General features: G+C 50.3%; 3 protein-coding genes across 11 annotated transcripts; 1 reads left to right on the top strand and 2 right to left on the bottom strand.

The window, feature by feature from the left end:
* NSDHL (NAD(P) dependent steroid dehydrogenase-like) lies at positions 1-14,543 on the bottom strand. 9 transcript variants are annotated; one of them, XM_032702025.1, is made up of 8 exons: positions 14,458-14,543; positions 12,821-12,870; positions 9,585-9,746; positions 7,746-7,892; positions 6,353-6,481; positions 4,762-4,904; positions 1,689-1,791; positions 1-947 (listed from the first exon to the last, which is right to left on the bottom strand). In XM_032702025.1, exons 2-8 carry the CDS (start codon positions 12,839-12,841, stop codon positions 612-614), a joined length of 1,041 nt encoding a protein of 346 aa, XP_032557916.1. In that variant the 5' UTR covers positions 12,842-12,870; positions 14,458-14,543; the 3' UTR covers positions 1-611. The 9 variants fall into 9 exon arrangements, with proteins under 9 accessions (XP_032557916.1, XP_032557909.1, XP_032557914.1 ...); XM_032702018.1 differs by having other exon boundaries at positions 12,821-12,952; positions 14,458-14,497; XM_032702023.1 differs by lacking the exon at positions 14,458-14,543 and adding an exon at positions 14,408-14,444.
* A 55-nt stretch (positions 14,544-14,598) lies between these two features.
* LOC116793854 (centrin-2-like) lies at positions 14,599-19,477 on the top strand. The gene is made up of 5 exons (XM_032702029.1): positions 14,599-14,801; positions 16,100-16,258; positions 17,416-17,544; positions 18,216-18,353; positions 18,786-19,477. The coding sequence occupies exons 1-5, from the start codon at positions 14,754-14,756 to the stop codon at positions 18,873-18,875; spliced, it is 564 nt and encodes a 187-aa protein (XP_032557920.1). The 5' UTR covers positions 14,599-14,753; the 3' UTR covers positions 18,876-19,477.
* Positions 19,478-20,343: 866 nt separating this feature from the next.
* On the bottom strand, positions 20,344-25,720 carry LOC116793853 (glutamine amidotransferase-like class 1 domain-containing protein 3A, mitochondrial). The gene is made up of 4 exons (XM_032702028.1): positions 25,500-25,720; positions 23,518-23,689; positions 22,191-22,392; positions 20,344-20,778 (listed from the first exon to the last, which is right to left on the bottom strand). The coding sequence occupies exons 1-4, from the start codon at positions 25,605-25,607 to the stop codon at positions 20,586-20,588; spliced, it is 675 nt and encodes a 224-aa protein (XP_032557919.1). The 5' UTR covers positions 25,608-25,720; the 3' UTR covers positions 20,344-20,585.
* Positions 25,721-27,235: the final 1,515 nt, after the last annotated feature.

The raw sequence follows: 27,235 nt of genomic DNA, 5'->3' as shown, positions 1-27,235 counted from the left end.
TAGGAAGTCATCTCTTTGTGATTTATTTAAGTTCTTCTTGGAACAGAAATAGGCTCCTGCAGGACCAAAGGAACAAAGAGAGGCCTTTCCTCAGGTTTCCTTCAGGAAGAAGCCAAATCACCCACTAATCACAGAGAGAAAACCAAATGAGCTGCAACGATTCCAGAGCCGGTGGCAGAACTGCTTTTTGCCAGGAGCTTCTCCTGTCTAGAGCAAAGCCAAAGCCCAGAGGGGACCAGCCACGAGAAGGGTTTGGTTCCTCAGCTCTGAGAGGAGGTGGCTGATGTCACCACAGCAACAAAACATGGGGACAAGGGTGGAGAGGAGAGGAGGAATGCTGATGGGCTGCCTCGGGACTGAAGAGGGCACAGCAGAGTGTTTATTCACAGTCCAGAGAGTTCAGCAGCTGGCTCGAAACAAGAAGTCACCTCAAAGAACTGTTAGAACAGCTCCTATGTGAGGGTTTTTCAGCCCAGGTAATGGTGAGGAGGAACTCGGGGAGGGGGAAAACTCCCCGTTCCTGGGACTTGGTGACATTTCCTTCAGTGCCCATGGCAAGACATCACAGCAATCATGGAAAATCAAGCTGGAAGGAGTCCCTGCAGGGCTGCTCAGGCCCTGGCCCGGCGCAGGTGGGGGTAGCTCTGCAGGGTCCTGGCTATGGCCTCCTCCAGCCCCACCACAGGCCTGTACCCCATGTCCCTCTTGGCCCTCTCACAGCTGTAGTAGTGGAATGTCCCAGCCAGGGCCACCCTCATGGGGGTGAAGGTGGCCTTGATGGTCACCAGGGGCCTGAGCAGCCCCAGCAGCAGGGCCAGCAGCAGGGCCAGGTAATAGGCCAGCCAGTAGGGGATGTGGTACTTGGGAGGGTCGTAGTCCAAGCCGGTCAAGATGCGGGACATGAAGGCCCAGAAGGGAACTGGCTCATCGTTGGTGATGTGAAAGGCCTGGAAGAGAAGGAGAGGAGAAGCCAGGTGAGAAGAATCATCCTGGGCTTCACAAATTTGGCTCAGTGACGGCCCATCTCGTGCTCACCCCTGAGCTGGGCAAGAGCACATCTCTCAGGACATGCTGCTTGGCACTGACCACCTCTGGGTGAAGAGGGATGAGCCTCTTCTTTGCCAAGAAACAGCTCCTTCTGACACTCCAGAGGCTGAGATTCCTCGTAAATGTCAAACAAACTGACCGACACAGCACAGAGCAAACACATTAAAGCACAAGTGGGGCCAGGAAAAGCTGTCCAGGTTTCTCCTGTTCTGAACTCTGGCCTAAAAGCCTCTGTGTTTCCATGTGTGCCCACAGTTGTGCCTGGATCTCCTTTCCCAGGGGGTTTCACAGCATGAAATCCAAGTATGTTCATCCAGTTTAGCCCATGTTAGCTGGTTAAAACTTGGTGCTGATAACATCAGGGGTGCCATCCCCTGGATGGGCTCTTCTCTTAAGAGCTGGACTCCATGATCCTTGTGGGTCCCTTCCAACTCGGAATTTTCTGGGATTCTGTGATGTGGTGGCACACAAAGGTCACCACATGGACAACCATTCATTGTACCCATGGCCAGACCTGACCCACTTGGGTGTGGAGCTCCTCTCATCTCCAGGAGGGATGGTCAGGACACAGAACTCAGGATCCCAGCTGGAAGTTTGGCTGGGGACAGCCCCTCCCCTCCCATCCCAAGGTCCTTCCTCACCTTCCCACACAGGGGAGAGCCTTTCTGCAGCTTTTCTGCAGCCAGGATGTGCCCATGGACCACGTTTTCCACATAGGTGAAGTCCACCAGGTTCTTTCCATCCCTGGAAACACAAACAGAAGGAATTTTAGCCCTAAGGCACATTGGGCTGAAAAGCTGCTTGTGGCAAAAGGAAGGACTTTCACCCAGGAAAGATTTATCCCAAGTTTCTTTATTTATCTTTTCCCACTCTTTCGTGCTGCAATTTCAGGCCAGGGGGGTGGAATCACTACATGTTATTTTGGAGACAAAGGAAAGGAAATTTTGTCACTGCCCTCAAAGTTTACATTCCTGGAACAGCACCAGTTTGAAACCTCCCAGGTTGCCAAGATCCCCCAGGTCTGGGGAGCAGAACAAACAGAAGGACAGGGGTAACCAGCACAGAGAATGTCACTTCAGGACAAGCTTCCAATTAGGAATGTTTTGGCTCATGGAATTCTAAGTCACTCCCTCAACAAGCCAATTCAGCCCCCGCTGGAACAGATTCAACCCACTGTGTGGAATCTTATTTTGAGGCAGGTATAGAAAATGCATCTGCTCAGAGTCCAATTAATCATGGAATGGTTTGGCTTGGAGGGGACCTTAAAGCTCATCCAGTCCATGGGCAGGGACACCTTCCACCAGCCCAGGCTGCTCCAAGCCCTGTCCAACCTGGCCTTGGACACTTCCAGGGATGGGGCAGCCACAGCTTCTCTGGGCAACCTGTGCCAGGCCACACCACCCTCACAGGGAAGGATTTCTCCCCAGTATCCCCTTTAACCCTCCTGTTTCAGTTTGAAATCAAACCAACCAAAATAAATCAACCCATCCCCACCATCACTTGGCCATAAAACCAGGATTGCTGCAGCCCAAACCTGGAGCCTGGGCAGGTTTGCTGCTCACAGATCAACGTGAGAGATCAATTCAGGAGTGAGCTGGGAGAAAAAGAACCAAAAAAAAAACCTAAATCAAAAACCCAACAGCCAAAACCCCATCAAATTATTCTCTTCCTTCCTTCTACACCAAGACCATATGCACATACACACCTGAACCACACCTAAACCACACCTAAAAACACACCTAAACCACGCCTAAAACCATGCCTAAAGTGCACCTAAAGGCACACCTAACGGCACACTTAAAACATGCCTAAAACTTGTCTAAACCGCACCTAAACCCACACTTAAATTCACACCTGAAACCTGCCTAAAACACACCTAAAACCACATCTAAAACACATCTAAAACCAAACCTAAAACGAAACCTAAAACACATGTAAAGCACACCTAAAACACACCTAAATCCACGCCTAAAACATACGTAAAACCACACCTAAACCACTCCTAAAACCTGCCTGAAACCATGCCTGAAACCTGCCTAAAACACACCTAAAACCATACCTAAAACCAAACCTAAAGTACACCTAAAAACACACTTAAATCCACATCTAAAACATACCTAAACCACGCCTAACGCATGCCTAAAACCCGCCTAAACCACTCCTAAAACCCGCCTAAAACCACGCCTGAAGCCACGCCTGAAACCACGCCTAAAACATGCCTAAACCCCACCTAAAACCACACCTGAAACCCACCTAAAACACACCTAAAACCATACCTAAAACCAAACCTAAAGCACACCTAAATCACACCTAAAATACACCTAAATCCACATCTAAAACATACCTAAACCACGCCTAAAGCACGCCTGAAACCACGCCCAAAACACGCCTGAAACCACGCCTGAAACCACGCCTGAAACCACGCCTGAAACCAAACCTAAAGCCCACTTAAATCACACCTAAAGTACACCTAAATCCACATCTAAAACATACCTAAACCACGCCTAAAGCACGCTTGAAACCACATCCAAAACATGTCTAAAACCTGCCTAAAACACACCTGAAACCATGCCTAAACCATGCCTAAACCCATGCCTAAAAACACACCAAAAGCCACGCCTAAAAACATGCCTAAAACCACACCAACCAGGCCCCCACATGGAATAAAAATCCACTCTTACTGAAATCCCTTCTTAATTAAAAAGCACGTTTCTTTTCCAGAGCAAACCAACCTCAACTACCTCTTGCTCTAAACCTCCAGCGCTCCACTGGAAGCTCTGCAAGGGGCTCAGTAACAAGGTGACTCTCTTTGATCCCACCACCAGAAATAGTCAAATACTTGTAGGATTTAACAGGTTATTTAATTGCCAGAACCTCCCACACCAAGAGTGTGCATTAATTAAATTCCTGTAAGTTATCTGAGCTTTCACATCTGATGGCACAGCTCTTTAGAGAGCTAAAGCCATGCCAGCTTCCCTCAGGGGTATTCCTTTGGCACTGGGAACACTCACCACTTGAGGGGATGGACCCCTAACAAAGGAGGATTTTTAAAGAAAGAAGTGGAAAAAAATAGATATTTAAAAAAATAATATAAAATATTTTATTAATAAAAATAATTCATATTTAATAATATTTAATATTAACCAATAACCATAATTATATATTATATTAATAGTGTATATATTCTATAATAATACATAGTATATTTTATTAAACATAATAATATATAAAAAATAATTACTAATAACTAATAGTTTAAAACAATTGCTACTTAATTATATTTAATAATAAATATATTTAATAATAAATATATTTAAATATAAATTTAAATTAATTTATTAAATATATATTTCAATAAATATTTATATAATAAATAATAGTAATATAATAATTTATAATAATTTATTATCATAACAAATAATAATAAATATTTATTAAATATATTCATTAAATATATTTAATAAATGTTTAATAATATATTTAATAATCTAGTTAATAATAATTTATTATCATAATATTATATTAATGTAATTTGTATTATTTATAATCAGACATAACGTAAGATATAATATGTATTATTAATTACAGTAATGAAAATAATAAAATGATATTTTTAAATTAATATCAAAAGCAGGAAAAAATGAATATTATGCCCTCTCAAAAGGACTTTTTGTAGGTTTTATCACAGCAATAAAATGCCTGAGCTTTGCTCACCCAATGATGAACTTCATCTTGCCCCTCTTGGCTGCCTGGATGAGGATGGGAACCAGCTGAGGGTCTCTGGGACCGAATATTCCGTGGGGCCGAATGGCAACGGTGAGGAAATTGTTGTCTGGATCGTTTGCACTGAGCACTTCCTGCAGGGAAAGAAGAGAATCGAAATGGGAGAAGGCTGGGAAGGAAAATTCCAAGCTCCTCACTCAGTGATCTGGGCTCCCATCCCCTTGGGAAGACACCAGTGGATGAATTATTACCCCTTCTCATCTTTACAAACGATCCTTCCTTTGTTCCCAGCTCTACAAATGATCCTTCCTTTGTTCCCAGCTCTTCTCCCACTTCTCTTTAAGGAGAAAAACCAGGCAAGAACCAGTTGGACACTTCAGGAATTGCCAGGCAAAGGAAGGGAACTCTTTGCTTCTCCCATTTAACACCATAAAACCCAGAGGTTTTCCACGTTCCTTCGCTCCATGAACTCCTTGTGCTGGAGAAGAGGAGGACACTCAGCAATTCCACCTCTGTCCCTCCCATCAGCCATTCCCACCCCAAACCTCCTGGATCTCCTTCAGGAGGGGCTGATCCCACCTCTCTGGTAGCACCAAGAGCTGAGCACGTCCAGCAAAGGAGCTCTGAAAGGGACTGAATTCCCTTGGGAGCTTCCAACCAACACGTCCTCCTCATTCCCAACAGCTGCTGGGATTTCTGGGAAACCCCAGGATCGAGGCACAGCCAAAACCACAGGGAATACTTTGCATTTCACCCCAAATCGAGCCAGAATCACACTGCACTTGATTGCTGCTCCCCAGCTCTCCCTTCCTCGGCACAGAGTGGTCGTGCTTGTGAAAGCACAGATGCTTTTATAATTCAAATTAATTCAGCTCTTTTTGAGAGAAACCCTCGAAGGCCTCAGGGACACGCTGGCAGCACCAGCACGGAAGCAACTCTGAATTCTGCTTGCACAACAAGCCCAGATTCTTTCCACAGCTGCAAGGCCAAGCCATGGGAAAAGGCTCAACACCAGGTTTGATCCCGTTGGTTTAAAACATTGCTGCCCCATATTTAAACCCCAAATGCTGCAGCAAAAAGAACAGGGAACACAACAGATATTGGGGATGTGCAAACATGCAGAGCAGTGAAATTCCAGATGTAGGGGCAGTTTTGAGGTGGTTTTGAGCAATAATATCTCAGTATATGGCCAAGAGCATTGGCTGACAACACTTTGTTAGGCTGGTGTGCTCCTCAGCTCAGCCCACATTCCCATCTTTTCCCTCCCCAGGGCCTTGTTCACAATCCCAACTATAAACTCAGGCTGCAAATCAGGAAAATGGGGATCTGAAACAGCCTCCCAGAGCAGAGGAGACAAAAAACTGCCCTCAGCTGCTCTTAAACCAAAGCTTAAAGCTAAGAAGTGGCATTTTCATGCCATGGAAGTGACACCTCTGCCAGCTCTGAGTCAACTTGTGTGGTGTAAGACACTATTTCATTCAACTTCAGGGGTAATTTATGGCACAACAAGATTTTAGTCTCTTATTATTAAGTTAATACATCGAAAAATAACAATTTAACCACAAGATACAATGGCAAATACCTTCTCCTGGAGGATCTTGGTCTCTGTGTAGTAGTCAATAGGCTTTTGTGCATAAGGGAGGTCTTCTGATCCATTTTTTATGTCTGTGCCCTCAAAAACTACACTGGCACTGCTGGTTAACACCAGTTTCTGCAAAGGATGGCAGAGAAAACAGTTGTTTGAAGCCTAAGACAGGAGGGTTATCATTTATGAAGGCTGAGTAAAGGCAATAATAATGTTTAATCAACTGATCCTACAGAGAATGAACTGAGTCTAGAAGAACAAGGCCAAGAGAAAATGAGCTCAAGCTGCAGGTGTGGCTCTGTCACAGGGTTTTGTGCCACCTAAAGGACATCAAAACACCTCAACAAACACCCCAGGCAGGGGAAAACATCCCCAGGGAAATCAGAGTGTAAAGGAACACTGTAAAACTTAACACAAATTAGTGGCTTTGGGATGGATTTGCTCATCTTCACAGTAACAGGATCACAGGAGACTGAACCAAAAAAGAGAAATCTTGGATGTTTTTGCTGGATAAAAATGTAGCCGAGTGGATTCAAAGCTCTGAGCAACCAGAGACATGTGGTCTTGGAGAAAATGGACACTGTCAGAAAGAGATGGTTGGATCCAACAGGTTCTGCTCCCACAGAATCCAGACACAGCCTGGAGGGAAACCCCACATGGCCCATCTCCTTATGACACCAGAGGGAAAGAAAAACCCCCCAACCAACCCAAGCTGTGAGAGGCAGAAATTCTGAACGTGATCCCTTCTGGATTTGTCCATGGACTCTGCACAAAACCCTCTGGAGCTGCATCACTGCCTGGGATAACGGGATCTTCACGTGTGCTGGGCTGGCAGATTCGCTGAGAATTGAAGTGAAAACTCCTGTGGTATCAAAAGACCACCAGGAGGAAATTCAGCTTGTGATTTGAGGCTGCTCAACAGCAGTTTCCTGCTTTCCTCAGGCTCTCTCTTTTGAGGGCAACTGATTTTCTAAACCAAATTACACCGAGATTGTGGCCCAAGTGTGTTCCCTCTCATTACACGGCAAAGAATTCAGACAGGGAATACGTGCCATGGGTATTTCCACTGCTGGAAAAGCCACCTTTGGAGCTGTCCCATGAAAGAAGCCACTTGCCAGCTGTGGTTCTCCCCTGGGTGATTCCCAGGAGTGTGGCAGGACAGATTTGAATGGATGCTTTTCCTGCAGTCAGGAAGACTGCAACGTGCAGGTTTTCTGTGGCAAACATGGATTGAGTTTCCATCCAACACTAAGCAGAAGTGTGTCTCCCACTAGTTTTCATGGAACAAGTAGGAATTGATTATCTCAGAGCTCTAAACTGGACAGAAATTGGTCCACAGTGCAAGTGTTATAAAGTCCACTCCAGTGTCCACGTGCTTTTCCAGCCTTACCTGCACTCCAGCTTCTTTGCAGGCCTCAATGACTGCTTTGGTTCCCATAAAATTCACCTTGTAAAACAGTTCCCTGTTCTCACTGGAAGGTGCTGGGGATGCACAGTGAAAGGCCACGGACACACCTTGCAAAGCTGGGAGCAGAGCCTGGGAATGAAGCAACAGCCACAGTGCAGGAAAAAAAATTAATAAGAAGGAAATAAAAGACAGTTTTTCATGGAAACACTCTGCGAAATTTCACTCATGTTCCCTCCATAAAGGTGGGCAGCTGGAAGAAGATTTGCATCCAGGATTTTCACAGTGCCCTCTCCTCTTGCTGGGCAAACACACTCTACATCAACCCTTCTTTCCAGAGAAGAACCTGAGAACTCCTCCAGAGCTGGAGGCTTTTTAGGCTGAACTACTTGGAATATCATCAGTAGGTAGGAGACTCAGAACTCCCTGGAGCCAGGAGTTGGGACACTCAGGAAGTAGCAGTTTCCCAGTTCCCCAGGGCCCTGTTGGAGGTGACTGTCCCAAAGCCCTGAGCTGTGGGGTTCAGGCGGGTGGGGAGGTGTCTCTCCCCTGGCTCACCCTCAGGAGGCCTCAGCCTGCCCTGACTGTTGGGAATAACGAGTTGTGCCGTTCTCATGGAGCTGAGGAGAGCTGGGAGAGCCCCCCTGCAATTAGCACAGGGGCTGTAATTACACCGAGTGTCTAAACCAACAGTGATGCAAAGCTTCAGACAGAAATCAGGTCTGTTCTTTGCAGCTCCAAGAGATACCAGGGCTGTTCCTTTGAGATGATTCCATGGAGAAGTGCTGAGGCTTCACCCCAGGGAAAGGTTGGGGGGCACGTCTGCAACCCCTTTTCCAACCTGTGCAGGGCCTCCAGGTGTGTCAGAGCTTTGGGAAAGGCTCAGTGTTGGAAACAACACCCGTTTAACCAGACATCCTTTCCCAGAATGGGTCAGGCTGGAAGGAACCACAGTGGGTCATCTGGTGCCACCTCCCTGCTCCAGCAGGGCCATCCCAGAGCACATGGATTGTGTCCAGATGGGTCTGGAATAACCTCAGTAAGGGAGACTCCACACCCTCTCTGGTCTCTGTTCAGAGCTGGGTCACTGCCCAGCAAAGAAGTTCTTCCTCAGATCCAGGAGGAACTTCCTGGGCATCAGTTCCTGCCCGTTCCTGCTGTGCCATTGCTGGGCTCCCCGAGCAGAGCCTGCTCCATCCTCTGCCCCCTCCCTGCAGCCCCTCCAGACATGGCTGAGGGCCCCTCTCAGGCTCTGCTCTGGAGGCTGAACAGCCCCAGTTCCCTCAGCCTTTGCTGCTCCCAGAGCTGCTCCATCCCTTGGGCATCTCCGCAGCCTGCGCTGGCCCCGCTGCAGGAGCTCCCTGGCCCTGCTGTGCTGAGGAGCCAGAGCTGGGCCCAGCCCTGCAGATGTGCCTGCCCAGGGCTGGGCAGAGGGGCAGGATCACCTTCCTCAACCAGTGCTCTTCCAAATGCCCCCCAGGATCCCACTGGCCTCCTGTCCCCCCGGGCTCACTGCTGGCTCAGGGACCCTCAGGGCCCTCTCCCAGAGCTGCTCTCCAGCAGGTCCCCCCCAGCCTGTGCTGGTGCCCAGGGTTGTTCCTCCCCAGCTGAGGCTGCACTTGGCATTGCTGAATTCCAGACAGTTCTTCCCTGCCCATCTCCCCAAGCTTCTCCAAGTCCTCTGAGGGATCAGCCCCTCCTGCGCCGACCCCGCTGGGGAGCCACCACCCCTTCCCCCAACCACTGATGAAGTGAATCAACCCTTGGCCCAGCACTGAGCCCTGGGGACATCCCTAGTGCCAGGCTGTCCCTGTGGGTCTGTACCTCCTTGTCACAGAGGTCCCCCAGGAAGAACTTCACTCGGTCGCTCTCGAAGCTCTGCTGGATGTCGAAGACGTTGACGGAGTAACCCCTGTCCAGGAGCTGCTCCACCATGTGCCGCCCCAGGAACCCCGAGCCCCCGATCACAGTGCACCTCCTGCCAGCCTGCAGAGAGACAGAGAGGGGAGGCAAACCCCCTTAACAACCACACCCCCCCCAAGGAAACCCACCCAAACTTCCCAGGATCTTAATGGGCTGGAATTTCGCAGCTCGACCGGAGGAGTCAAAATTCAGGCACCCAGAGACTCCTCCAGTGGTCACCACAGTGACTCAGGAGCTCAGACACACTGGCTGGATTTGGGAAGGGCTTTGCCTCACCCCCCTAACCAAGAGGTCCAAAAGGACAGAAGGAAAAAAGGATTTGCTCCCACAACCCCTGCCCAGATGGCAAAGCCAACAGAGTTCGAAGGGAGCCAACAACAAGGTGGAGAGACATTTCCAGATGTTTTATGATGTGCTGTGGCCCAGTTGAGGTCCCTGAGCTCTCCTAGGCTGTTGTTCCCTCATTCTGTGATCCCTGCATTAAATACAAAAGGTTGGGATACAGAAAAAGTACCATTTTCCCCAGCTCAGAGAGGTTTTTGGGCCATAACTCTCAGGAGCACAATTGATTGAGCTGTTCCGTTGCTTTACCTGAAGTTCTTAGTTATGAATTTCTGCCTTGTGAGGCATTTTCTCACTAATTCATAGGAAGTTGATGCAAGACCAGGAAATCTGGGATATTTAGGAAGCAAACAACTGAAAAAAAGCCACTTGGAAAGACTGTGAGCAAACTGTTGTGTCTCCACAGCCCTGCTGGGGTAGAATTCGTACCCTAAAATCAATGTATTCATGGGCAGCTTGGCTTGCTACACACTTTATACTGTGCAATATCAAATTAGAGAGAGTTTATATATAAATTATATATAAAATTATATTTAATTGTGGCTGCCCCATCCCTGGAAGTGTCCAAGGCCAGGTTGGACAGGGCTTGGAACAACCTGGGATAGTGGAAGGTGTCCCTGGGTGGAACTGGATGGGCTTTAAAGTCCCTCCCAACCCAAACCAGGCTGGGATTTTATGATGATTCTGTGATTTCCTTCAGCCCCAGGGCACAGATGATACAAAAATATTCAGTTTGAATATTCTGAATCAGAGCCTGTGACACTCAGGCTCCTCCAAGCCAAGAAAGCACCCAGGTACAGGCAAGGATTGCCCTTTGGAGTCATTAGTTCTTCCTTTATCTTTTTAAGCTTTTTAAATCAATGGTCACAGGCACTAATTAACAGATTCCTGTCTGCTCACTCTGTAACTGGAGTGAGACCAAAGACCTCCCCAGCACAGAACATCCAAACCCCGAGTCTGAGGGAGCCTTTGGACAAAGAATGTTCTGTCCTGGTTGGAAACACATTTACTCCTTATTGTTGCTGCACAACTGCAGAGGTGGGGGTTTATCTATGGAGCTGGAGGGAATTTTAACCCCCTGGAACCACACAAAGACAAGGATTGTTCAGAAGTTTCTAAGTGTTACATCCTTAAAGAAAGGTTCTGCTGCAGAGAAATTCCAGGAGTTTCCCCAGTTACATCAAAGCAGAACCAGTTATTTAGGATGGGACATGCAAAGCAGGGTCTGATTAGGGTCTGGAACATAAATCCTATGAGGAGGAGCTGGAGGGGCTCAGCCTGGAGAAAAGGAGGCTCAGGGGGGACCTTCTGGCTCTGCAGCTCCCTGACAGGAGGGGGGAGCCGGGGGGGGGGTCGGGCTCTGCTCCCAGGGAACAAGGGACAGGAGGAGAGGGAACGGCCTCCAGCTGTGCCAGGGGAGGGTCAGGTTGGATTTGGGGAAAATTTCTTCATGGAAAGGGTTGTCCAGCCCTGGCCCAGGTGCCCAGGGCAGGGGTGGAGTCCCCATCCCTGGAAATGTTCAGATGGAACATTTTTAGTGGTGACCGCAGCAGGATTTGGTCAAAGAGGGGACAGAAGCTGTTTCAGCTCCTCCTCAAAAGGCAGCAGCTCCATCCCATCATTACTTTTCCTTGCTTTTCCCCTGTATCCTTTCTCACCAAGGTCCCTTCCACCACAAACCATTCTGGGATTCCACGATCCCAGCGTGTTCTTCCCGAAAACTGCCCCGAGCTGTGTGCCCCAAAGCTTTCCTGCAGCACAATGCTGCCCTCTGCCTCTGCACCTCAGAGCCACTGTAGAGGGTTCAAATCACCTCCAGAGCTCGTTTAGGGACCGTAAAACCCCAGAAGGGTTTGGGTTGGGAGGGACTTTAAAGCCCATCCAGTTCCACCCCCTGCCAGGGGCAGGGACACCTCCCACTACCCCAGGTTGCTCCAACCTGGCCTTGGACACTCCCAGGGATGGGGCAGCCACAATTAAATATGATTTTATATATAAACTCTCTCTAATTTGATATTGCACAGTATAAAGTGTGTAGCAAGCCAAGCTACCCATGAATACATTGATTTTAGGGTACAAATTCTACCCCAGCAGGGCTGTGGAGACACAACAGTTTGCTCACAGTCTTTCCAAGTGGCTTTTTTTCAGTTGTTTGCTTCCTAAATATCCCAGATTTCCTGGTCTTGCATCAACTTCCTATGAATTAGTGAGAAAATGCCTCACAAGGCAGAAATTCATAACTAAGAACCTCAGGTAAAGAGACAGAACAGCCCAATAAATTGTTAATAATAATAACTGTAATGCTACAATTATTATATTATGGAATACAATATAAATTATATAATATATAATTATATTAGTTATAACTATAATAATTAACAATTATCATTATTAATAATAATAAATAACTCCTGAGAGTTACGTCCCAAATCTTCTCTGTGTTAAGCAAAATGGTACTTTTTCCATATCCCAACCTTTTGTATTTAATGTAGGGATCACAAAATGAGGGAACAACAGTCTAGGAGAGCTCAGGGACCTCAACTGGGCCATAAAACATCTGGGAATGATCCTGGAAGAACTCAGTCTCCAGCACTGACAAAGCCACTGGGGGGGTTGGAGCATTTCTTGATCTTTTTGGAACCAACAGCAGCAAATTATTCTTTGGAAAACCCCATTACTTCCCCCCAGAATTATCCCTAATGCGGGATCAGTCCCAGGATGTTCAGGAGTGTCCATGAGAAGGTGTTTTTTGCAGGACAAATCTTCTTAAAGTCCCTTTTGGGAGCTCAACTCACCGATCTGAGACGTGTGGCCATGGCTCAGGTGAGGCCTGTCCACCAGATTCCTGCAAAAAAGGAGGATATTTTCTTCTTCACAATAAAATCCCACGTTTCTGGATCCAGAAATCCAGGTTTGAACCTGTTATGCTGAAGAAAGATGAAAAAAGGGAGTTCATTCTCCTTGTTTTGCTAAAAAAAAAAAAAAAAAAAAAAGCCAATGGATGTGCTGGAGACAGAGAGAGACTTTCCCCACATCCCCCTGGACCTTCCCAAGTGCCTCCAGGAGCTTTCCCACATTCCCAGGACCCTTCCCCATGGCCTCCAGGACCCTCCCAGTGCCCCCAGGACCTTTCCAAAACCAGCAGGACCTTCCCCAGTGCCCCTTCCACAATCCCTAGGACCTTCCCCATATCCTCCAGGATCCTCCCCATGGCCTGCAGAACCGTCTCATCACCCCCAGGACCTTCCCCAAAGCCCCCTAAGACCTCCCCACAACCCCCAGGGCCCTCCCAACATCCCCCAGGATCTTTCCAAAATCACCAGGACCTTCCTCACGTCCCCCAGGACCATCCCCACAACCTTTCCGCTGCCCCAGGGCCTTTCCAAGAACACCAGGACCTTGCCCATGGCCTCCAGAACCCTCCACACATCCCCCAGGATGTCTCCCAGTCCCCCCCATGACCCTGCCCATGACCCCCAGGACATTCCCCACAGCCCCCAGGACCTTCCCACAACCCTGTGCCCTTCTACAGCCGCCAAGACCCTCCCCATTGTCCTTCAGGACCTTTCCCAGGGGCCTCCAGCTCCTTTCCCAAGGCCCTCATGTCCTGTCCATGGCCCCCATCCCCAGTACACAGTCCCCAGAACTGTTCCCAGCACTCCCAGGACCTTCCCACAGCCTCCAGGACCCTCCCTGTGTCCTCCAGGACCTCCCCACAGCCCCCATGACCCTCCGACGGCCCCCACAACGTTCCCCACGGCCCCCCAGACCTTCCTCACATCCCCCAGGATCTCCCTCACTCCTCCCCCAACCTTCCCCCTGGCCCTGAGGACCTTTCCACTACTCCCATCACGTTCCTACAGCCCCCAAGACCTTCCGTGCAGCTGCCAGGACCTTCCCCACATCGCCCAGGACCCTCCCCATGCCCCGCAGGACCTTCCCCATGCCCCCCAGGACCTTCCCCATGCCCCCCAGGACCTTCATACTAATTCCAGGACCTTCCCCAAAGCCCCCAAGACCTTCCCACATCGCCCAGGACTCTCCCCATGTCCTCCAGGACCTTCCCCGCATCCCCCAAGACTTTCTCCGCATCCCCCAGGACCTTCCCCATGGCCCCCACGACTCTCCCCACGGCCCCCATGTCCTTTCCCACGGCCCTCAGGACCTGTCCACTGCCCCCAGGACCTTTCGCCCTGCTCCCAGGACCTTTCCCGGTGCCCCAGGATCTTTCCCACATCCACCCGGACCTTCCTCCCAACCCCCAGGAGCCTCCCCACGTGCTTTCCCCCGGCCCCCAGGACGCTCCCCACTGCCCCCATCCCCTTGCCGCAGCCCCTCCCCGTCCTTTCCACTTTCCCACGCCCTCCCCGCAGCCCCCAGACCCATTCCCAGTATTCCCAGTCCCTCCCAATGCCGCCCCCTCCCCTCTCACCGCTGCTGCCGCTCCTAGCGCGCCCCGGCCCCGCCCCCCATCTGCCCTCCACCAATCAGCACCGCCCCTCCGGTCAAACCCCGCCCACTCCCCGACCCCGCCCCTCCCCCTGGGCTGAGCATCGCGCCAGCCCGATCCCGCGCGCTGATTGGCCCGCCGCCTCCTCCCTCCGGCCAATCGCGCCGGGAGCAGGAGGAGCCTTTTCCCACGCGCTCATTCACCTCCCTTGGCTCCGCCCCGACCGCGACCAATTGGAGGGCGCGTTGCCGTGGCAACGGCGTGAGGGGCGGCAGCCAATGGGAGAACGCGGCATTGAGGCCGCCGGGAGTGAAGGCGGCGGGATGGTCAGTGGGGGGTGTGAGGGAGGAGAGGGATCTCGGGGGGCCGTGAGGGGCTTTGAGGGAGTCCTGAAAGACCTGAGGGTGTCATGAGGGGTTGTGAGGGACCTGAGGTGGCCGTGAGGGGCTCAGGGGCCCTTAAGGGACCTGAGTGGGCCGTGAGAGACCTACCAGGGCTGTAAGGGGGACTGTGAGAGGCCTGAGGGGCCGTGAGGGGACTGGGTTATAAAGGGCTGCTTGTCGAGGCTTCCTGTCTGGATCAGTGTTAATGAGGGACATCACTCCTGGATCCCTCCTGTAGCACTGCTGGATAATGATAACAACTGTGTGGAAACACTGCCGGGATGCTCCTGGATTGGGAGAGGACAGGGGGCGTGGAATCCCACAGCCTTGGCTTAAGTCGCAGCATCACAGAATCAAAGCCATCCCTCGTAGGAGACATATTTTGGGTGGCAGATTGTCGCCCTTGGAATGTCTTCTCCCAGATAACACACTACCTATGTGTGGAATCATTAAATGTTTTGGGTTGGAAGGGACTTTATAGCTCATCCAGTCCCACCCTCTGCCATGGGCAGGGACACCTCCACTAGCCCAGGTTGCTCCAGGCCCCGTCCAGCCTGGCCTTGGACACTTCCAGGGATGGGGCAGCCACAGCTTCTCTGGGACCTGAGGGGGCTGTGAGGGGACCGTGAGGGATGTGAGGGGACCGTGAGGGGCTGAGGGGGCCATGACAGGGCTGTGACAGACCTGGGGGGCCATGAGGGGTCTGAAAGGGCTGTAAGGGGACCGTGAGGGGACCGTGAGAGGCTGAGGGGGCTGTGAGGGGACCTGAGGAGTCCATGAGAGAGGTGAGGGAGCTGTGAGGGACCTGAGGGGACTGAGGGAGTTGTGAGAGACTTGAGGGGGCCGTGATGGATCTGAGGGGGCTGTGAGGGGCTTGAGGGGGCTGTGAGGAACTGAGGGGGCCGTGAGGGGCTTGAGGGGGCTGTGAGGGACCTGAGGGGACCATGAGGGGTCTGAGGAGGCTGTGAGGGATCTGAGGCGGTCGTGAGGGGCTTTGAGGGACTGTGAGGGACTAAGGGAGCCGTGAGGGGCTGAGGGGACCGTGAGAGACCTGAGAGGGCCGTGAGGGACCTGACGGGGCTGTAAGGGGACCTGAGGGCTCCGTGAGGAATGTGAGAGAGCCGTGAGGGACCTGAGGGGTTCAGAGGGAGCCGTGAGGCGCTTAGGGGGCTGTAAGGGGCCCTGAGGGGGCTGTAAGGGGCCCTGAGCCCCCCTGCCCTGACCCCCCGCGCTGTCCCAAGGCCTGCAGCTGTAAGAAGCCGGCGCTGGGGGCCGCTCCCCAGAGGAAGAAGGCGAGTCCCAAAGCAGAGCTGTCCGAGGAGCAGCAGCGGGAGATCCGCGAGGCTTTCGAGCTCTTCCACGCCGACGGCAGCGACAGCATCGATGTCAAGGAGCTCAAGGTGCGGCTGGAAGCACAGGAGTGCCGGTATTAGAAACCGAAATCACCTCCGACAGCACACGGCTTCCCTGCTTTCCCCCTCCTCCTCCTCCCGGCATAAAAACCGGCTTGGTAAAAGGGCACGTTACTGCAGCTCTTTCCTGCTGTTCTCGGGTGTGTTTGGGGCCAGGCTGCCCAAAATTCATGGAGAGCTCTGTGTTTTCTGTCCTGACTCCTGCTCTGTCCGTAAAACATCAAAAAAAGGGTTTCTTCACATTAAAAAGGTGCTCTTGTCTTGCTGAGGATTTCATGCTTCTCTTCCTTCTCCTCCTCCTCCTCCCCCTTCTCCTTCCTCCTTCTTCTTCCTTCCTCAAAAAAAGGGTTTGTGCAAAATTCAGAGGTGTTTTTCCCTCTTTTTGAGGATTTCATGCTGCTTCTGCTTATTATTAAAATCTCAAAAAACAGTTTGTGCACTTTTAAAAGGTGTTTTTCCCCTCTTGTTGAGGATTTCACTTTATTTGTTTATTAAATTATCCCAGCTGAGGAATCCACCAATGTCATTCATTTTCCTGCTTTTATTCATTGCAAACCCCTTTTGGTCTACCCTTTTCTTTTTGGGAAGAAGAGTCATCAATAAACCAGGACTTATTTTGCTTCCAGGAGTTGTCCCTCTCGTTTCCTACCTGGATTTCCGTGTTCCCTAAGACCACAGGGAGCAGATCTGGTTTCAAACCTGCCTCTTGTCTCTTTATCAAAGGAGGGAAATGTTCCCCCAACAGCCATTGAAGGAGATTTTTACCACTGGAGCGAAAAATGAGCTGATTATACAACCAAAATAGGGGAGTTAAGAGCAGCAAATAATCCAGATTTTCTCGGTGCAAACATTTCTCCCAAGACTCTGATACGGCCAAATCCCAAATCCCTCCCTGTCCTGAGCTGGGGCAAAAGCATGTCTAGGAAATTCCTGAATTAACTGAAGGACAATTCCAGAATAGGAATGTTTCTATCCCTGTTTTCTGCATCCTGATGTGCCTCTGTTTTCCTTCAGACACGGAATGTTGTGACGTGATGTGGCAGAAGTTCACCTGGTTTTTTTTTCCCTCCCCTGTGGCTTTGTTGATAATTTTGTAGGGTTTGTAACTGATTTTGTGGGATTTATGACTGATTTCGTCCTTCCAGGTGGCCATGAGGGCCCTGGGCTTTGAACCTAAAAAAGAAGAGATCAAGAAAATGATCTCAGACATCGACAAGGAAGGGACAGGAAAGATCAGCTTTGATGACTTCTTGGCAGCAATGACCCAGAAAATGGTATGGAAGTGGTAAAAATCAAATTAAAGGCAATTTTAATGTGTGATTCATCTCCTTTTGGGTTTAGGGGGAGATTAAAGCACTATTTAATCTTAACTAAATATATGAAAATTGGGTTCTGTCTCATTTTTCAAGGACAAACATCTTGGAATCTGTCTCATTTTTCAAGGAAAGGTTGAAATAACACTATCATTCCTAACTTCCTTTAACAATCAGGGTTTGTTTTTTTTTTTGAGTGTGAGAAAAGGGAAAACCTGCTTTTCTCCCGGAAAAATCCAGGCTTTTCTCCCAGATCCAGTGCAGCTGTGGAGCTGTTGGAGTGTTTTTCTGTGACGTGGGGGCATTTTCTCTTCTCGAGTTCTAATTTACTTACAGATTAAATCTCTGGATTTAAAAATCTTCAAATCTGTTGAGTGAAACCAAGATCCTCGTGGTGAAATCCCAAAGACATCTGGCTGGCTAGGACAGAGAAAAAATTCCCTGGAATCCGGGCTGTGTCTCTGTCTCCCTTCAGCCTTTCTGTGTAATTCCTGCTGACTGGAACTCCTTTAAATTTACTCTTAAGGGTTTCTCAGTCTATCAGATCTTTTATAACTTTATTTGGAGTGTTCCCTACGACACAACTCCCCCTTATTTTTCCTTTCCAACTTCCTTCTTCTTCCTCTTTTAAGGCTGAAAAAGACTCCAAAGAGGAAATTCTCAAGGCCTTCAAACTCTTCGACGACGACGAAACCGGCAAAATCTCCTTCCAAAACCTCAAACGTGTGGCCAAAGAACTGGGGGAAAACCTCACAGATGAGGAGCTGCAGGTTTGTACCTGGGGAGGGAGGGAGGGAAGTGGGATCTTTGTGCTGGAGCTGTAGGAAAATCCCCTTTTTCCCGGTAGGAATGGAAGAGTTTGTGTCCAGCAGTGGATTTTGAGGTTGAGCCCACACGGTTCAAATGGCAGCAGTAGAATTGCAGCTTTCTGAGAGTGATGGAAAGGGAATAACTCTGCTCCAAGCGCTTTGCTTCTCCCAGGAAATTTCCTGTCATATTTTTTGAGACAGATTTCTGCATAAATATATTTAGAAAAACAAATGAATGTCCAGTCAGGGAAAGATTTTGTCACAGGGCAAGTCTGACACTGAGGGAACACCGTCCCCTCCGCTTTTAGTACAGCTTACCAAAAACTGGTTCTAATCCTGCTGAATCCAATCATTCCAATCCACACCTGCTTCCTGCTCCCCAATCTCTTCCAGGAGATGATCGACGAGGCAGACAGAGATGGGGATGGGGAAGTGGACGAGCAGGAATTCCTGCGGATCATGAGGAAGACCAGCCTGTACTGAAGCACAATTGGATTTATTTCTTTGCACACATTGTGTGGATGCCTCATTTTTTTCCCCAGTCCTTTCTTTGTTTTGACTCAGCATAAAAAAACCAGGCCAGTTTTGTTCCAAGTGGGTGGTTTTAAAGGTGTTTGTGAGCAGGTCCCCACCCTGTTCACATGCTGGTTGCTGCTTTGTGCTTGGGAGATGTTTATGCTGCTTTCAGTGCACAAATCACATTTTTGGGGCAGGATTCAGATCCTTTTCTGACCAAAAAAAAAAATCTGTCAAACCATTCTAGTTTGGTAAAGAGAGAACTCAAAAGCAGCCAGGGTCAATCTCTGTTCCCCAGCAGTTGGGAGTTTGGGCCCAGTGAACTCTTTATATCTGCAGGGATCAGCTTTTTTTAACGTGTTTTATGGGGATTATCTCCTCCCCCCTTTTTAGGATGTTCTTTAAACTCAAAACAGAGTAAATAAATTGCTGCAATTTAACTTGTGTTCATTTCACATGCTCAAAGAACTCCCTTTGCCAAAGTGCCAGAGCTGAGAGCTCCCTGTGTTTGCAGGAGTGATCAGTGGCTGCAAATGTGATTGTGTTTAAAATAAAGTGTCTTATCTTCAGTTGTGCAAAGAGTTTTGATCCCCACTCTGCAAAAAAAACGATGTGGAGAAGGTGATCCAGGTCCTGGGAGGGAAAGCTGAGACAACAGGGCCTGTTCAGCCCTGGGAAAATGAGGTTTAGGGGACAATTTATCAGCATGCTCTGGTATTTAAAGGGTGGATACAAAGGAGATGGAAACTCCCTCTGCACGAGGGGTCCATGGAAAAGATGGGGGTAATGGGTACAGGTTGTTCCTGGGGAGACTCCCAGTGGACACAAGGACAATTTTCACAATGAGAACAATCAGCTGTGGGAATAGTCTGCCCAGGGAAGTGCTGGATGGCTCAGCTTTGGAGAGTTTTAAGATCCAGCTGGGCAGGCAGCTGGGCCAGCTCAGCCTTGAGGTCCTGCCAACCTGGAATTCTCTGGTTCTGTTTATACCAGAGAAGAATTCCTCCTCTTCCCACCAGACCTGGATGCTGATACTGAATTGGATTTTTTCCTGTATGGTTTTTCCCCCCTCCCTGGCCCACCCGTGGCACTGAGAGCGCATCCTGATCCAGAGGGAAAGGAGAAGCAGCAGCAGAGTTCAGCCCATGGAAAACCAGCAGGTTTTATTTGGGAGCAGAACCACGTTCCTTCCTTTTGCCACAATTCACCTGTTCCGGGAGCTGGGGGGACTGAACTGGAGCCCTGGGGAAACCTGGCATGGCCTTGAGCTGGAGCAGGGCAGGGTTAGATGGGATATTGGGAAGGAATTCTTGGCTGGGAGGGTGGGGAGGCCCTGGCACAGGTTGCCCAGAGAAGCTGTGGCTGCCCCATCCCTGGGAGTGTCCAAGGCCAGGTTGGAGCAACCTGGGCTAGTGGAAGGTGTCCCTGCCCATGGACGAGGTGGGCTTTGAGGTCCCTCCCACCCCAAACCATTCCATGACTCTGTGCCAGCTCAGGGTGTGCCCACACCCCCCTTCCTGCCAGTTTGCCATGGCAGAACACCACAACTGCAGACTGTCCCTCCTCACAGCCACCAGTGGTCTGGGAAGGGCAGGGAGGGGGCAGAACTCCAGTTGGGTGGCACTTTTCCCGGTGACACGTGGGTGTCAGAGGGGAAGGAGCTGATCTTCGTGGCCTTCAGGCAAGCCTGACCACTTCCTTGACCATGTTGCCGATGCCGTCGTGGATCTCATGGATGGGGGCGTTGCACATGAAGGCGCTGGTGGTCACCAGCCTGTTCCTGGGGTCCACGTGGATCTCGGTGACGTGGCTGTTGACGTGTTTGCAGCCCAGCTCCCGCATGGACTCGGCAGTCTTGGCATAGGGCCACCTGCAAGGGAGGAGGGGATAAACCCACCCTCAGATGAAGGCTGAGAGAGAAAAGAGATGATGGTCCCTGCTCAAAACCTGCTCAGTAGGAGCCAAATCTTCTCCTGCCACAGGAGTTTCTCCAGGCTTACAGAACAGGGAACACCTCCAGATTACAGTGAGTTAAAAATCTTAAGTAAAGCCAAAATAACCCTTGATGTTCCACTGCTTAACTCTGCCCATGCCAGACTTAGTGTTTATGGAATCCCAGACTGGTTTGGGTTGGGAAAGGGCTTAAAGCTCATCCAGTGCCACCCCCTGCCATGGGCAGGGACACCTCCCACTAGCCCAGGTTGCTCCAAGCCCCGTCCAACCTGGCCTTGGACACTTCCAGGGATGGGGCAGCCACAGCTGCTGCTCTGGGCAACAATTAGGTTTAAGTTTGGGGTTTTTGGGAGGATTCAGCCACAGCTTTCCTGTAGGACTGAGGACACTTTAATTCCCTCTCTTAACACCCCAAGGCTTGTGCCACCATCCTGCTCCTACCTTGGATCTGCTTCACTTGGAGTCAGTTCTCTGGTGTCTCTCCTACCCTGGGTCCATGAGGTGCCACGTGCACGGGGGAGGCCAATATAGGACTGTATTTCAAATGAAGTGTCTCAATTTAAGCTTTACTTTAAAAAATTAAATGTCTTATTTCCATCAGACTTGTGGAAACACAAAAATAACAATGCCAGCAAATCTGGTGCGAGGCCATTCCTTCTGATCTGCTGAGAAATGGTAAAAGTCTTCCAGGCACTTGAGGCAGGATTTGGGAGATGGCCTGGGAATACAGGACTGGCAGTCCAGCACTTCATAAAAGCCCAGTCCCACTGTGACATGGCAGATTCTCCCACAGGCTTTCTTGGAGCGTGTGGAGCTTCTCCTGTGGAACGGGGACATCTCTTCATGGTCACTCCCCAGGGTTGGAAGGGAGCTTAAAGCCCATCCAGTTCCACCCCCTGCCCATGATCATTGTGTGGTGAGTTACCTCAATCTCCACTTAGTGATTGTTTCTTTTGGAATATAATTCCTTTGACACAGTGCACCCCACTATTTTATGCTATATTTTACTCTACTAGGATTTTTTAGCTTTTGCCCTGTGTAGCAAATAATTCCGATCAAGATCTTCCCTCTCTTCATTTGTCACAATTAATAATTTGTTTTATATAAATATCTCTGATATAAATACCATTAAAACCTGTGGGACAACGTGATTCAATCACACCTCTATAATTCCTGAAATTTGACATCATCTGAGGCTGGGCTTGGATCCACCACCCCCAGGTCTGTCTCTGAGGAGGAAGGGGGGTGTTTCTTGGAGCTCAACAAGAGCCTTCCCTAATAAACTTGGAGCCTCCCAGTCCCCCCTGAGAGCCCCAGTGGGTCACTCACTTGTCACACTCGGTGTCGTGTCCCACTGTCACCTCACAGCCCGGGAAGAGTTTGGCTGCCAGCACTGGGGAGATGCAGCACAGCCCGATGGGCTTGTGGGCAGCGTGGAAGGCCCTCAGCACATCCTCCACCTCCCTGCAGACGCTGCAGTTCTTGCCTTGGGTGGCCCAAGTGCTCAGGTTTTTGGCCACTCCAAAGCCACCTGACAGAAGAGGAAGAGGAGAAAAGAGGAGAAAAGAGGAGAAAAGAGGAGAAAAGAGGAGAAAAGAGGAGAAAAGAGGAGAAAAGAGGAGAAAAGAGGAGAAAAGAGGAGAAAAAGAGAAAGGAGAGGAGAAAAGAGGGAAAAAGAGAGAAAAGAGGAAAAAGAGGAGAAAGAGAGAGAAAAGAGGAGAGAGAAGAAAGGGAGAAAAAGGAGAGAAAAGAGAGAAAAGAGAGTGGAGAAAAGAGGAGAAAAGAGGAGAAAGAGGAGAAAGAGGAGAGGGAGAGAAAAGGAGAGAAAAAGGAGGAAAAGAGGGAAAGAGAAAGGGAGATAAAAGAGGAGAAAAGAGGAGAAAAGAGGAGAAAAGAGGAGAAAAGAGGAGAAAAGAGGAGAAAAGAGGAGAAAAGAGGAGAAAAGAGGAGAAAAGAGGAGAAAAGAGGAGAAAAGAGGAGAAAAGAGGAGAAAAGAGGAGAAAAGAGGAAGAGGAGATTAGGCTGGGAGGTGATATCCCAGCAGGGCTTTTCCCAGGGATTGCAGGATTCAATGCTAATCTGGACATGGGGGGTGGCAGCACTTGTCCAGTGTTGATAATGGAATTAAAAACAGAGGTCCTGAACCTTTGTGGGCTGAGACACCCAAGCACCTCCCCCACTTCCCCTCCAGTGCTCCAGTGGGTGTGTCCTTCACCCAGCAGCTCTTTCCTGAATGCTGGTGGGATGCACTGATACATTTCCCCTCTTAATCCCTGCTCCAGGCCTCATCCGTCCCACTGGAATCCCACTTTCACTAGAGATAGACTCAGACTGACCAAGCTTTCTGCCTTTGACACTCCCCCCTCTGTCCCAGCCTCTCCTGGGAAGGAGGAAAGGATAGTGGGGAGGGAAGGGATAGTTCTCCATTCAGGGAATGATCCTCTGGATGGCACAGAGGATCATTCAGTTGGCAGGTACCCTCTCCTCTTGGGATCAGCTTGGCATTGCCATGCCCTCTTTTGATCCAAGTCCAAGCCATGTCTGTCCTCCCAATCCCTGCTTCCAGTTCCTGTCCAGCCCATGACTCCTGTGTCATTCCAGGCTTACCTAAGCTGTTCCCAAGGCTGTGGACGTGCAGGCCCCACACAGGTCCTACCTGGAATGATCAGGGCATCCAGCCCCTTGACATCCAGCTGAGCCAGATCCTTGATGTTCCCTCTGGCTATCCTGGCACTTTCCACCAGCACGTTGCGCTGCTCCGGCGTCGGCTGCCCCTTCACGTGGTCCACCACGTGCATCTGGGAGATGTTGGGAGCAAAAACCTCTGCCTGGGCACAGGGGAAAGGGCTGTTATCCTTCAGGAATGAAGGAGAAACGTGTGGAAGGTCACAGGGAGCGGGTGCTGAGGGACTTGGTTAGGAAAGGACTTTGCCGGGGAATGCCGTGACCTTCACCTGGATCTGATACTGGCATCAGGCAGAGGAGGGAAAGAGAGGCCTTTTGTAGCTTCTGCCCAGGGGCAAAGCAGGGAGCCCACACTGCTTGTTTTGGGGGCTGAGGAGCCCTTGGTGAAGCTGTTTCTTGGAGGTTTCCATCCCTATCCCAATGAATCCCCCTCACTGGGGCAGCCCCAGCTCCGTCCCAGCTGCCCCACAGAGCCAGTGGATCCCTGTGGGAGCTGCTGTCCCACCATGGGCCTCCCTCAGAGATGGGACTTGGAGTTTCCTCTTCCCAGCTACTGTTTTCCCAAAGCCAGAGTGTTTTTCTGGAAAATGCTTCCCCTTCCTCCAGCACATCCAAGCTCACACGCAGCAGTTGAGAGTGGAGGGTGGCAAACAGGTGGGGGAAAGATTTTGGGGCTGAACAGCCCGTGCAATTCCAGGCTGCATGGTTTAAGAAGGATGTGAAGGAGCTCGAAGAGGGCAAAGCTGGTGCCAGGGCTGGAAGGAACGTCCTGGGAGGAGCAGCTGAAGACTTGGGGGAAAAGGAGGCCGAGGGGAGACCTCGTGGCTCTCCGCAGCTCCCCGAGGGGGGGGGACGTAGAGAGGGAGGTACCGAGCTCTCCTCCCTTCCAGCTGAAACATTCGTGTTTCCCGATGAAAGCAGGGATTGAATAACGCCTGAGTTTCCTCCGCTAGAGGCCCCCGGCGATCCAGGGATGAGGCAGGACGTGCTCCGAGCCCGCCGCTTCGGGAATGGCAGGAGGGAAGCGACTCGAGGAGAGGAAAAGAGGCAGAATTACACCCTGTGGAGAAAACGCTTGGACAAGTCCCAGCTCTGAGCCGAACGGAGCAGGCAGAGGTGGAAGGGTGTGGAATTGGGTTCATGTCCTCAGCAGTACATCACCACTGTGCCTCTGTGTCTCACAGAGCCATTCCCATTCCCGAGGGAACGGCTCTGCCCCAGACACGTGGCCGGCTCAGAGCTGAGTGTGATGTTTTCCACAGGGTCCCTCCCTCCTTTTCCAGTCTCACCGTGTGGCTCTCCTGACTAACAGTATATTAGAGCTGCCTTTTTTTTTTTTTTTTTTTTACCCCTCCCCAAATTCAACTCATAAGAACTTGTCTATTCTCTCATCAGAGAGGTGGACTCCCCATCCCTAGAAATGCTCAGGACGGGGCTGGATGGAGCTCTGAGCAACCTGGCATAGTGGAAGGTGTCCCTGCCCATGGCAGGGAGTTCAACTGGATGTTCTTTAAGGTCCCTCCTAAACCAAACCATCCTGTGATTCTCTGATTCGATTTTCGCTTCTAACTTTTGAGGTTTTAAAAAGCTGGATTTCAAAGAGCCCAAACCAATAACAATCTTTTAAACTGAAAGAGCGGAACAGAAAAGAGGGAATACAAGCCAAAAAAAAAAAAAAAAAGAATAGAGAAGGCATTCAGGAAAGTCTGTTCAGGAAACAGTTTAGAGACGCTGAGCACAGAGATCCAAGCCCAGCCCGTGGTACAGCAGAGCTGAGCAGGGAGTTCTCCAGGCTCACTGGAACAGCTCCCGTGCTCTGCTGTCCCCGCTGACTCCACTCACTCATGATTTGCAAGCGATGGGGAGCTTGTGGTTTGTCTCGGAGACAAGGAGGAGAAGACTGAGGAGTAGAGAGGGGTAAAAAGAGCTGGAGCCGGGGCAGGAGCCTCTTACCTGTGCCCCCTCCCTGCTGAGATGCACCAGCACAGCCGAAGCCTCGTGGATCTCGCTCCCATCGTAGACCCCACAGCCAGCCAGCACCACAGCCACCCTCTTCCCCATGGAGCACCGGAGCAGGATTCCCTGGAGAGCCCCGGGTCGCTGCTGTGAGCTCTGTGCCCCAGGAGGATTCCCTGGAGAGCCCCGGGTCGCTGCTGTGAGCTCTGTTCACCACCCGGAGTCTTTTATAGCACAATCCCTCCCCCAGGAGCAGGTGGGGCCAGGAGGGTTGGGCTGAATTTCTCGCTGGCAGGAGGGTTTTATTTCCAGTTCCACAGGCAGGGCATGTAAATATTATTTGTTTCCTCAACTGGCTACTCCCTCACAGATCTTCCTCCCAGCACGTTGTCTGCAAAGCAGCCCCAGCTGACGTGACGTGCCCAACAGAGCAGCTGTGTTTTTCCTTCTCAGCTCTTGATTTTCCATTCTAGTTCAGACTAAAGCACCAAAACCTTTGCACAGGAGGTGGTGTCAAAGGAAGCCTGCCCAGAGCAAGTGTTGAAGTCAGTGAGTTCCTCTCTGGACCCCGTTTTTTAAACCCTAACACTGCATAGGCTGCCTCAGGCTTAACACCAAGATTTCCTTTTCTGACACTGAATGTTCCTTTCCTCAGATCCCCCCTCTTGAGGGCAGATGTTTTGCACTCAGCTGTAGTTGTTCCTGGCCTGAGGTTAGAAATTCATAGCCAAAAAGTCGTAGTATATCCTGAGCTGGAAGGGACCCACAAGGATTATCAAGTCCAGCTCACGGCCCTGCACAGGACACCCCAAAATCCCACCTGAGAGTGTTGTTGAGAGGGATAACCTGATTCTTCCTCAACAGCCCCACCTCCCCATTTGGCAGAGAAGTGGTGCCAGGAACTGGCAGAGCCCTGAACTCTGGAGGGGCACTGGCAGAAGATTAAACATTGTCTGAAACTCCTCCTTCCCTGCCCTTGCTCTGCTCACACCTGAGACGACCCTGGACCTCTGTCTCAGCTTGGCCTGGTGAAACAACTTCCCTGTCAAGGCTGACTTCCCAACCTTCATGAGAGAACAAAATACCTCTGCAAGAGGAGTGCAGAATGTTTTCCAGGGTTATCTGTAAGACACGTTCCTTGGGGCTCTGTCAGATTTGGGAGCGACATGAAGTACATCCCGTGGGTGATGAACCAGCAAGTTGGTTACTCAGAGCAGGCTCATGACTTCATTTACTGCATGGATGTCCCAAAATGAGGGATTTCGGGCACCTGTACAAGCAGGAACAAAAAACATGTGAGAGAGGACTTGCAGTCCCACAGGCTTTGCCTCTCAGTTACTTTTATTGCCCAGAACACGAATTAAACTGTGAGATATGCATTAAAGATACCCAAAGCTTTTTCACTGCTGCTTGTTTTGTTATCCAGGGAATTCTAATGATGGTTTAGAGGTTTCTTATCTCCTCATGAAAAAACAGCTGAGTTATGCTGCAACTCCAACTTCTTCCTCCAGCTGGTCCAGGAGCAGTCCTGTTAGTGATGGAACAGAGATAGCCAGAGGTTGGGGATTTAAACAATCTCCTTGCTGCAAACCACATTGTTTAGCTCTGCCTGTTGCAGACTGATGGGGCTGGTTCCCCTTACTGGTTTAATTGGTTTGGTCTAAGTGGACAAAGCAGGCTTGTTTCTGTCTCAACAGACGTGTCATCACTAAAGATCTCCCTGCAACAGAGAT

Source organism: Chiroxiphia lanceolata, chromosome 14, assembly GCF_009829145.1.
Source record: "Chiroxiphia lanceolata isolate bChiLan1 chromosome 14, bChiLan1.pri, whole genome shotgun sequence".
NCBI classification, from domain to species: domain Eukaryota; kingdom Metazoa; phylum Chordata; class Aves; order Passeriformes; family Pipridae; genus Chiroxiphia; species Chiroxiphia lanceolata.
The sequence above is the reverse complement of the archived record's forward strand: the minus strand, read 5'-3'. Positions and strand labels throughout refer to the sequence as shown.